At 45.3% G+C, this 12,500-nt stretch overlaps 1 protein-coding gene across 1 annotated transcript in view; it reads left to right on the top strand.

Annotated features, from left to right (window-relative positions):
* The window catches only part of kcnh5a (potassium voltage-gated channel, subfamily H (eag-related), member 5a), a gene marked incomplete at both ends in the record, with an annotated part of 110,936 nt that overhangs the window by 36,378 nt on the left and 62,058 nt on the right, over window positions 1-12,500 (top strand). Inside the window, 2 exons of the mRNA XM_080860376.1 lie at window positions 1-327; window positions 11,335-11,764. The exon at window positions 1-327 is cut by the window's left edge and continues 66 nt beyond it. Coding sequence (XP_080716502.1) covers window positions 1-327; window positions 11,335-11,764 — 757 coding nt within the window. The remainder of the gene's footprint in view (window positions 328-11,334; window positions 11,765-12,500) is intronic.

The following is a 12,500-nucleotide window of genomic DNA, read 5'->3' as shown; positions in this document are numbered from 1 at the left end:
ATCATCCTGCACTACTGCACCTTCAAGACCACGTGGGACTGGATCATCCTCATCCTCACCTTCTACACGGCCATCATGGTTCCCTACAACGTCTCCTTCAAGACCAAGCAGAACAACCTGGCCTGGCTGGTGGTAGACAGTGTGGTGGATGTCATCTTCCTGGTGGACATCGTGCTCAACTTCCACACCACTTTCGTGGGACCCGGCGGGGAGGTGATCTCGGACCCCAAGCTGATCCGTATGAACTACCTGAAGACCTGGTTCGTCATCGACCTGCTCTCCTGCTTGCCGTACGACATCATCAATGCCTTCGAGAATGTGGACGAGGTTAGCTGCGCTGCTGTTATGGTTTCCTCCTTCATCACAGAAAAGGGGCAGGTGCCCGGGGTGTTTCTAGTCTGTGTTGAGGTCTGGGCATCCTCCAGAGGTTTACATTTGGGTCTTAAGGATGTGTGTGTGTGTGTGTGTGTGTGTGTGTGTGTGTGCGCCCAGGGTGTTTTAGTCTGTGTTGAGGTCTGGGCATCCTCCAGAGGTTTACATTTGGGTCTTAAGGGTGTGTGTGTGTGTGTGTGTGCGTCTGTGTGTGTGTGTGTGTGTGTGTGTGTGTGTGTGTGCCCGGGGTGTTTCTAGTCTGTGTTGAGGTCTGGGCATCCTCCAGAGGTTTACATTTGGGTCTTAAGGGTGTGTGTGTGTGTGTGTCTGTGTGTGTGTGTGTGTGTGTGTGTGTGTGTGCCCAGGGTGTTTCTAGTCTGTGTTGAGGTCTGGGCATCCTCCAGAGGTTTACATTTGATTAGATTAGATTACATTCAACTTTATTGTTATTGCACAGAGTACAAGTACTGAGACAACGAAATGCTGTTTGGCATCTAACTAGAAGTGCAAAATAGCAATAAAAGTGCAGAGTATGTGCAAATGTAGGGTCATAAGGGGTCATTTGGGTCTTAAGGGTGTCAATAATGAGTCTTATTTTTTGGAAAATGATTTGACCAACCACCCTACTGTAGGATGCTTGTGGCCTGAGTTCTTCTCGGTATAGGGTTTTTTGACTTGATAACTGACCAGTTCTTTGTAAAATCATGAATAGTGATGCTCTTTGTAGTCTCAGTTTGCTGTCTTGAATGAACAAAAAATATAGTTGTTGGCTCATAGTTTGGTCTTCGACTTCCCTGCATCTTTTCTCCTTAGTGGCCAATGAAGCTAGAGCAGGAGTGGGCCATTCCCAAGGGGCCTCATGAGATAGTGGGACTGTTGTTGAGGGCCGGACCAATAGGCTGAACTCAATTCTGCTCAATATACACTTTATAAAAAAAAACATTAAATCGTATTATTTATTAGCTGCTACTAGTAAGAGTAGATGTGGTGCAGGCATAGTTAAAACACCAACAATTATTTAATCAACATTAAATCAACATTCACAAAAACGATTTTAGAAATGAGCATGTTTTTGCAGTATTAAAATATACTTTATACAAAAAAAAGTCAAATGTTTCTTGTTCAGGGAGAGAAATGAAGTCTGTGTTGGGCTTAAAGAAGTGCACTGAAGTTAGTTTGCATGTCTGAGGTGGATATTCGAAGGACAACTGACAGGTGATCGTCAGTGAGAGAGGATCAGTATCTGGAATTGTTAAATTTCATCACTGAGAATGTTTATTCTCATGAAGGTAGATTCGCCTGAAGAAGGGCACATTTCTCAAATGCCTCTTTTTTTCTCAGGGCATAGAAGCGCTGCAGAGTCCACCAAACACTCTTTAATAAACTCCCCTCAGAGAATGGCTTACTGTCTATGGAGATTTTGTGGGATATCATAAAGCAGCATTTGACTGCTCCATCCCTGGATGTGTGAAGCTTTGTCCTTGTTGATTTTGCAGCTTAGCTAGCAAAGTTTCAGATGACCATGCCCGCTTTGCATCAGTCAAATTCTTGTATTTCTCTGCGTGTTAAGTCGATTCAAGTTTTATCCTTAAACACAGCCATCTTTATTCCACAAACTATGCACACGGCTTAACCATTGACTTACGAACGTAGGCCTACAGAAATAAAAAAAAAGATCCCGCTTATTATGCGGATACTTGCCAAAACAATAGAAGATATTACTCCAAAATACCTCTTTTGAAATTATTTTGTTGACATTTCGTGATTTACGCTAAGAAAATAGAATAGTTCTTCAAGCAAATAGAACTTTAAAGTTTCAGGTGTAACGTAGCAACCCCCCTTCTGACTTCAAGTTACAATGACTTTCCGTTACGTTAAATGACCGGAATGATATGAAAGATTTGAATTACAAGCACAAAACCCGTTGCCAATGACAGCGGCTATACATTTTTCACAGGGGGGAATATTAAGATTGCCCATTTAAATCAACTGAACTTTTTGGAACATTCTGAAGAGCCGTATAGTAAGTACAGGTATTGACGTTTGATTCCTAATTCACCACTTAACTCACTCGGGCCGCCAGGGACAGCCAACGGGACGGATGTGGCCCAGGGGCCGTACAATGCCCAGGTCTGAGCTAGAGTATGAATAAAGGGCCATCTAGCACTAGAGCAGTGGTTCTTAACCTTTTTGGAGGTACTGAACCCTGCAAGCTTCATCAGTGCATTCACCGAACCCTTCGTAATTTGAAAGATAAAATATGATTTCTTCAAAACGACATTGCTAGTGTGAACCGGGCTATACTGTGTGTGTCTTGACCCCTGCCGAACCCCTGAGAGTGGCTCAACGAACCCCTGGGGTTCGATCGAACCCAGGTTAAGAACCACTGCACTAGAGGTCTTTTCCCTTCACCACCATTCTTCATTAGTGCCTCATTTATATTCGAGTGGGGTCCAACCACGGCAAAGGCACATGAACCAGCACGGCACAGTTGAGCAGCAGACAATCTATTGTGCTATTGTTCCAACCTGTACATTCCCTCTCCAGGGACCCTTAGGGAGTGGAGAGCCGCACAGCTGTGAGCCTGGAACAAGGCTCGTTTCCACACATATTGTATGGGCTTGATCGAATCGCGGCCCAAATGGGAGTCTCTGTGCGCTCTCGGCACAAACCCGCACCCCTTACAAAAACGAGAGCTGAGAAACGGAGGCTAACACTCTTGTGCGTGTGCGTTCTTTTCTCCTTCACGGATGACGGCCTTCTCACAGACAGCGTCGTATTGACTCAAACTGTAAACGCATAGCTGTAATTAAAATCGAATAGGCCTCTCATTGAAGTGCAAGCGATGATTCATATTTGGATATCAAAGCTGAAATTACTCCTAATGCGGTACTTGATTTAGTTTTTTTTTTAATCAGCCGGAGAGTTTTAACTCCTCAATGGACTATTAATGCTGTGATGTTCCCGCACTCTCCGAAACTCCTACAACTCTTAAGACGCCTGTTAAGCCAATTTGTAACTCGTTGGAAGTTGTGTAGTAATTGCGTCGTAGATAGACGACGTGCTCTCTCCTATGCCTTCAATTTATCCCTTCCTTTATCACTCTTTGCCGTAAAGACAAAGCAGAGTAAAACAATGCACAGAGAAGATGCTGCAATGCTCCTGAAATCTTGGCCAGTTTTTAAAACATTTAGACATACTAAAAAGCATAATTCTCATTCTCTTAGTAGAAAAAGATGTTGAAATGCTTCTGAAATCTCTTAGGCCAGCTTTTAAAACATGCAGGCCTACTTAAAAGCATAATTCTCAGGGTAACAACGGATTCTGTAAAGAGATAGTATACAGTGTACCTTCCCCATTTTTTTGTGCGTTTCCTTGGGTTGGGTTTGAGCCCCTTGGCACACAGTGGGCAGTGATGATGGCACAGATACAGTACAGAACAAACAATATCAAAGGATTTTGTGACGAGATCATTCGCGATGCCATGTCTGTTTTCTGGACCTGTGTTTTCATAATTGGCACAAACCACAAACCTCGGACAGCAGCCCTTCTCAGCCCACTCTTGTATAGAAGAACACCTTTGTTTTTTGGAGAACACCTTCATTTATGCTTGTTTTTGGCGTCTTTTGTCTTGTGAAATTGTTAGTGTCAGGACATTTGAAAAGGGACACAGGGAGGCATGATGTGAGCCCAGAGACAAGATACACCCCCCATCCCCAAACCCTGGGTGCCCTCTCACCACAATACGTTTGTAAATGAGCTGGGTGTTAAATGAGGACATCTGTGCTCAGAGAGCCTACTCGGCAACTAACAGCTTTCCTCATTTGCAAAAATAGTGTAGACTGTACTGCCTGAGGGAGTAGTCAGTGTAGCTTATGGGCATTCCCTGCTTCTCTTTGAAAATAGCTACCATATCTCACAGAAGGGCATGTTCTCTTAATTCTGCAGAGGATGTTGTGTGAGTAATTGGACCACTGAATCGTATGGATACGTCTGTGGATGTAATATTTTCAAAATTGTGATTGTTTTCCGGGAGCGGAGAGCCACACAGCTGTGAGCCTGGAACAAGGCTTGTTTCCGCACATATTGTATGGGGCTTGATCGAATCGTATGGGCTTGATCGAATATGCCTGTTTTCCCCCCCCTAACCCTTGTAAAGGTAGTGCAAAGTACCTTTCAGCTGCCAGGAGTTTATTGATTCAAAAGCCGTCAAAAGTTGACATGACCTACTTGTTTATCAACTTTAATCTTCAGTAAAAATGTTCTACTCTATTCATAGCCAAGTAAATATGCTTGATATATCTGTGTAATAAAAAGCAGTTGCTCCCAGCCACACTGTATTCCAGTTTGATTGTTTCCCTGGTAACGGGCAGTACCACCTAGTAGCAGTGCATAATCCCTCTCCCCCCTCCTCCCCTCCTCCCCCATCCATCCACTGGCGGCAACTGAGTGCAATAAAGCCCCCAAAATGACAGTGAGCGGAGATCTCAATAAAGCGGCACTACGCCAATGACATCGGAGTCTCTTGCACTTCAGCCTAATCTATCCTGATGCTGTTAAAGTGCAATAGACTCTCACCTTATTGGAGAAGATCTGATACAGCCAATAGACTCTCACCTTATTGGAGAAGACCTGATACAGCCAATAGACTCTCACCTTAATGGAGCAGGCCTGATACAGCCAATAGACTCTCATCTTATTGGAGCAGGGCTGATACAGCCAATAGACTCTCACCTTATTGGAGCAGACCTGACACAGCCAATAGACTCTCACCTTAATGGAGCAGGCCTGATACAGCCAATATACTCTCATCTTATTGGAGCAGGCCTGATACAGCCAATAGACTCTCACCTTATTGGAGCAGGCCTGATGCAGCCAATAGACTCTCACCTTATTGGAGCAGGCCTGATACAACCAATAGACTCTCACCTTATTGGAGCAGACCTGATGCAGCCAATAGACTCTCACCTTAATGGAGCAGACCTGATACAACCAATAGACTCTCACCGTATTGAAGCAGGCCTGATACAACCAATAGACTCTCACCTTATTGGAGCAGGCCTGATACAACCAATAGACTCTCACCTTAATGGAGCAGGCCTGATACAGCCAATAGACTCTCATCTTATTGGAGCAGACCTGACACAGCCAATAGACTCTCACCTTAATGGAACAGGCCTGATGCAGCCAATAGACTCTCACCTTATTGGAGCAGACCTGATACAACCAATAGACTCTCACCTTATTGGATCAGACCTGATACAGCCAATAGACTCTCACCTCATTAGAGCAGACCTGATGCAGCCAATAGACTCTCACCGTATTGGAGCAGGCGTGATACAGCCAATAGACTCTTGAGCAGTGGTGGGTCTGTGAGTGTGTGTGTGTGTGTGTGTGTATGTGTATGTGTGTGTGTATGTGTGAGGGTGGGCGGGTGGGTGAGGATCTTGTGCTGTGAGCCCTAACGGTTTCTTTATGCCTGAAATACGACGTGGCGCATGTCAAAGACGCTTACCTTCTCCCGCTTACATCGAGGTCAGCCGCTGTGGGTCAGAAGCACTTATCATATTTTTTCCCCCCTTTTTCAAGCAAATGGGATATTTAAAATTTGATCGGGAATGAAGTAGGCTGCCTGTGTCCCCCCAGGAGCTGATACTGTACGTAAAACCCATTTAAACCCCACCTTTCCTGGCCTGGCTGACGGAGCTGGAAGGCTGCAAATGAAAAAAACAAGAAGACGGAGAGGAGAACTGGAAGAGGGAGAGGTAGAGGAGGAAGAGAGATAGATTACTGTGGGTGTGTGTGTGTGCGTGAGTGCGTGCTTTTGTGTGTGCGTGCGTGCTTTTGTGTGTGTGTGTGTGTGTGTGTGTGAGCGAGTAAAAGCATGAGATGAATAGGGGTGGTGTGGGATCACGGGATCAGGGGACACCTGCCGTCAGAATGTCACACTCCGCTTTGGCCGTTTCACCCCCCCCCCCCCCGCCCCCCCCGGGATTCACTTGCCTCCACGGCCGCCCAGCCAGGGGTGACCTTCATTGCATCATGACAGGTGTTAGAGAACTGGCCCCTGTGTGTGTGTGTGTGTGTGTAAGTGTGTGTGTGCGTGTGTGCGTGTGTGTGTGTGTGTGTGTGTGCGTGTGTGTTCTCTGCCAGGATTTCATTGACGAGGACTCTAAGGCTACGGGGATTTGAATATTTAAACAAAGAAACACTGAATATGTTAGTACGCCAAAGAAGTATGCTGTCAGGTTGTGTAATCGTAGTGCCACATGTTGTGTTCAATGTTTAGGTAAACAGGACTCTAAAATCTGCACTGTTGTCACGTATTTGATTAACGCATTTAATCACATTCTCTTAGTTACAAGTGTAATGTGGCCGCTCGCGTCGGCACACTGAGAGTGAGTTGCATCCTGGGAAAACGTGCACGGCTTCAGTCGATACATGATGCATGATTCAATAGCTTCCCCTTGCTCTTCCTCCTTTCAGCCCAGTTCTGAGGGTGTTGGGGGGCCCCCTGACTTGTCACGGTGGTGCTCCTGCACTCACACACACACACACACAGGGCGGGCACTGGACACTTGACTCAGGGTGGATGGATTGATGGACAGGGAGGTCTGGAGTGTGTGTGTGTGAGTGTGTGTGTGTGTGTGTGTGTGTGTGTGTGTGTGTGTGTGTGTGTGTGTGTGTGTGTGTGTGTGTGTGTGTTGTGTGTGTGTGAGTGAGTGCTGGAACACCTCTGGTGTATTACTGCTGCAGCTGATCATTGCATGAGAGAGAGACGCTCTCTAAGGGCCTGAGTGTAAATAATAGATGTGAGAGAGAGAGATGGATAGAGAGATAAAGGAGAGGCTGAGAGAGAGAGAGAGAGAGAGATGGAGAGAGATGGATAGAGAGATAAAGGAGAGGCTGAGAGAGAGAGAGAGAGAGAGAGAGATGGATAGAGAGATAAAGGAGAGGCTGAGAGAGAGAGAGAGAGATGGATAGAGAGATAAAGGAGAGGCTGAGAGAGAGAGAGAGAGATGGATAGAGAGATAAAGGAGAGGCTGAGAGAGAGAGAGAGAGATGGATAGAGAGATAAAGGAGAGGCTGAGAGAGAGAGATGGATAGAGAGATAAAGGAGAGGCTGAGAGAGAGAGAGAGAGAGATGGATAGAGAGATAAAGGAGAGAGAGAGAGAGAGAAAAAGGTGGAAGAGGAGACAGGGAGAGAGAGGGAGAGAGAGAGAGAGAGAAAAGGTGGAAGAGGAGACAGGGAGAGAGAGGGAGAGATAGTTCTAAAGGTGGAGAGATAGAAAAGACAGAGAAAAAGAGGGGGATAGAGGGAGCACATGAGGAGGAGACAGTGTTTGAAAGGCGAGGGCTTGTGAATGTAAGAGGTACAAAGACAGAGAGACTTGACTGAGTTTTAGAGACTTGAGTAAGTTTTAGAAAGACTTGAGATTTTTGTTTTATGTTATTCTACATTAAATGAAGGTCATTCCGAAGTGATATGAAATAGAGACTGAACTGAAAGGGCTGATAAGCACGCTGCTATTGCTGAGAGCAGTTTTATAATCATTGCATCTTTTGTCACTAATTACGTCGGGAAACTGTGGAAAGAAAACATCAGACATGCAGCGGCTCTGGCTGTTCAGAAAAGAGGATAAAAACATGTCTCACTTTGAGCTAGTGCCAAAGCACTGTTAATAGTGGGAATAAGAAACCTGTGCTTGTTTATGGCTCTGAACTTGATGCTGTTGCTGCAAGCTGTCTTTTGTCATTAGTTACTGTCAGAAATTGTAGAATGAAAAACAACATATAACATTTTGGATTAATAAAAGGAATCATCTGTTCTTTATCTGCAGCGTTTTATGCAGCCTTTAATCCTCTTTTTTATTTTAGAATGTACTCTATACATACGTATAACTTACATTGGACATGAGCAAAGCAACGAGCAGATGAAGGACTGGATGAATGGATGAATGGATGAATGGATGAATTCATTAACTAATTGCCTAGTTACCTGCTTAGATACTTCACATGTTATGGGGGACTCCTGGAACCTTCTATGTGTCACTGTTTCTGCTTGCAGCTGTCATGCAGTTGTGTATCCTGCACCAGGGTTTCTTCACGTGTCTCCTCAGGGTGTGTGTGTGTGTGTGTGTGTGTGTGTGTGTGTGTGTGTGTGTGTGTCTCACTCTGCCATTTCTGTCTCTCCCTGTAGGATCCCATCTCAGACTCCACCGGCGTCGGTCACATGCCAGCGACCACACACTCAGCCAGGAATGCCACTCGGGCAGAAGACTCAGTCCTCCCGGTAAAGAGTGTGTGTGTGTGTGTGTGTGTGTGTGTGTGTGTGTGTGTGCGACCACACATTCAGCCAGGAATGCCACTCGGGCAGAGGACTCAGTCCTCCCGGTAAAGAGTGTGTGTGTGTGTGTGTGTGTGTGTGTGGTGTGTGTGTGTCTGTGTGTGTGTGTGTGTGTGTGTGTGTGTGTGTGTGTGTGTGTGTGTGTGTGTGTGTGTGTGTGTGTGTGTGTGTGTGTGTGTGTGTGAGTGTGTGTGTGTGTGTGTGTGTGTGTGTGAAGACTCAGTCCTCCCGGTAAAGACTTGATTTTTTCCCCCCCATGCAAGCTTTTTTTAGTGGTTGCACAAACAAATTTCGTTGTGTATCTAATGCATAATGAAAAAATAAAGTCTATATTCTATATTGAAAGACTTCTATCTCAAGTATAATTTCACACAGAGAGAATTATATCGCATTAGAAAGAATTTTGGCTGAAAGCAACTGATTGCTTTCACTGGTATAGTCATATACTTACGGTATAGCTTTAGGTTTATTGCATGATATTGAGGGGGGAAAGGAATAGTAATATAAATATAAATGCAAAGTAGACCTTTTGTTATCTAAAAGTAATCAGTGTCTCTCACACACACAAACTCTCTCTCTCTCACACACACACACACACACACACACACACACACACACAACAGATGAGCAAAAACCATTTATCTCGCTAATTCACTGAAGAAGGCCTCCTCAAGTTTGCTGCATTTTTGATGAGATCTCATTGATGCGCCATACCTCCGTCTTCCTACAGTGAGCTCCTCATGAGTCTCCCATTGTCTCCAGGCAACCCTAGATGTAAACACACGCCAAGCACACTAACGCAGCAGCAGCCAATCGCAAGGCTTTCTCTGCGTTGTCTTCCATAGCCTGTCACTTTGCTTACCTTAGCTCTGTAGCTCCGGCTGCTATATGTGGAATGCCGTGTAAGCACAGATGCAAATGAGAACCATAAATGATACATTAACGGAGGAGGGGAGGTGAGGTGAGAGGGGGGTGGGGGGGGGGGGGGCATCAAACTAACCCTGCATTGCTGAGCATTTCTCACAGACACCCACTCAGTGTGTCTCTCTCTTTCTCCAGCACTGACAATATAGCAGCATTAGTGTGACAGCCCTGCTGTAGACTTTTGTGCCCAAGGGTAAGATCACAGTGACTCGGAGCGAGCGCCAATGCTTCTATTTTTAACTTTTCCTCGGCTGCCGTTCTGTCTCAACTCAGTTCGGTCCACGTCTGGACGGGAAGTGGGGGGCGGTGTGTACAAAATTGCACCTTTCAGGAAACATGAAATGCGCTTGTTAAAATTAGCCTTCTGATCACGTGGTTATGGCTTGTCAAAATTAGCCTTTCGAAACAAGTGGCTATGGCTCGTGCGTGGCGAGATGCTAATTAAAACTTGGGGCACTTGTTGCCGAGGAGATTACAGATTTGCTGCTGCTTTCACTTGGGATAAACAATGCGAAAAATCAGCCTCTGTTACTTTCCGTGACAACTATAATTGTAATTATCCTCTATCCTTCCCTAATTAGCCGTTTTATTTGACCAGTTCTGCTTCACGGTACTTTTTTCATGTACTTGCTGCTCATTGCCAAGTTGTGACCCATCTTTAGGGTTCTTTTCTTGATGTTGATGCCATTGTGGATTAAAAAGGGATGTTTTCCTCAAAGCGTAAGCACCACCCCTTGCTCGTATCCCCACCAGCAAGTAATCATTAGCCCTTTTCCGATGTCCATGGATTTTTCCACATCTCCTTGCACTCAGGGAAGAAATATCCACTTCTAACAACATCCCCCAATAGGAACGAGGCCCCCATACTCCGGCTTCTGGGCCGGCTGTCAAGTGGAGAACAGCCAGTAAGGATACACTAGCTCAGGGTGGACCCTCCCTGCTTTCCCCCTTGACATGAAAGGTGTCACATCAAAGAGCTATAGGCTTGGGATTCAGGCAGGACTGCTGCTATATGACATCCATCAAACTGGAATTATTCATGCATAGATGGGCATGGAAGATCTCAGCTCACCTCCCAGCTCTCCAGAGCAGACTCTGAGCCATCCACCTACCCTTTCAAGTGGAACATATGGATATGGATGCTAAAGTGCATTCACTTCACCTCTATGGACAAGTTCGCGGTTTAACCTGTCGTGTCCCACGTCGATTTCACTCATAAGCCTTACTATTGAATTTCAGCTTCAGCATGTATATTTATTATATACAGACTATGAGCCACAATTTCATTGACTCATTGCTTTGCGGTCTGCACTGTTTTTGTATATTTTCGCTGTGGGATGAATGAACAGAAACATGTCACTCTATTCTATTCGCCGATGTCACTGTTCTATTCTCAGTTCTGTTCTATGCTCTACTCTATGGTCTCTGTATTCCACTGCTGGTCTGTTCTCTGAGTTTTTCTTCTCAGAAGAAGCTCAGGCAGTAGCATCCAAAGCACACATACAGTACAACACAAAATCAAGACACAAGTATAACATTTACATACCATCCAGACTGTACTCTACACTACACTTACACTTCATTTCACTAGTGTAAGGTGTACGCGTTCCACTGACCAAAGCTCAGTTTGTGTTGCTACTGAATGGTTTGTCTCCTCTCTCTGACTCACTCCATTCCTCCCCTCTCACAGGGTCTCAGCAGTCTCTTCAGCTCCCTGAAGGTGGTCCGTCTGCTGCGTTTGGGTCGCGTGGCCCGTAAGCTGGACCACTACCTGGAGTACGGTGCCGCCGTGCTGGTCCTGCTGGTGTGTGTGTTTGGCCTGGTGGCCCACTGGCTGGCCTGCATCTGGTACAGCATTGGCGACTACGAGGTCATCGATGAGGCCACCAACACCATCAAGACCGACAGCTGGCTCTACCAGTTGGCTACCAGCATCGGCACGCCGTACCGCTACAATGCCAGCGGCTCGGGCCAATGGGAGGGCGGCCCTAGCAAGGACACGTTGTACATCTCCTCGCTGTACTTCACCATGACCAGCCTCACGACCATTGGCTTTGGGAACATAGCGCCCACTACAGACGGGGAGAAGATCTTCTCGGTGGCCATGATGATGGTGGGCTGTAAGTAACCATGGACCTCTCCAGAGTCGTTCTCTCCTGTTTAGCACAGTGAGCTAATGAAACACTAACAGAGCAAGTACATTTTCATATACAAGGAATTTGTTCTGATGTTTAGTTGCTTTCAATGTACTTAAACTGAAAATATGCAGTATATCACAACAGTTTAGGATCAAATAAATAAATATAATATAAGTCCTTGGGGAGATAATATAATAATAAATATAATACATTGTCAACTGTTCATTAGAGTGACGGCAAGGGGGGAGAAACTGTTCCTGTGAGGAGCTAATGTTAACACTTATAGGGCAAACATTTATAATAACAGAGCTTGGAGCTAATGTTAACACTGACAGAGCAAGGAGCTAATGTTAACACTGACAGAGCAAGGAGCTAATGTTAACACTGACAGAGCAAGGAGCTAATGCTAACACTGACAGAGCAAGGAGCTAATGTTAACACTGACAGAGCAAGGAGCTAATGTTAACACTTATAGAGCAAGGAGCTAATGTTAACACTGACAGAGCAAGGAGCTAATGTTAACACTTATAGAGCAATGAGCTAATGTTAACACTGACAGAGCAAGGAGCTAATGTTAACACTGACAGAGCAAGGAGCTAATGTTAACACTGACAGAGCAAGAAGCTAATGTTGACACTTATAGAGCAAGGAGCTAATATTAACACTTATAGAGCAAGGAGCTAATGTTAACACTTATAGAGCAAGGAGCTAATGTTGA

This window comes from Sprattus sprattus, assembly GCF_963457725.1.
Source record: "Sprattus sprattus genome assembly, chromosome: 2".
Lineage (NCBI taxonomy): Eukaryota > Metazoa > Chordata > Actinopteri > Clupeiformes > Clupeidae > Sprattus > Sprattus sprattus.
The sequence above is the reverse complement of the archived record's forward strand: the minus strand, read 5'-3'. Positions and strand labels throughout refer to the sequence as shown.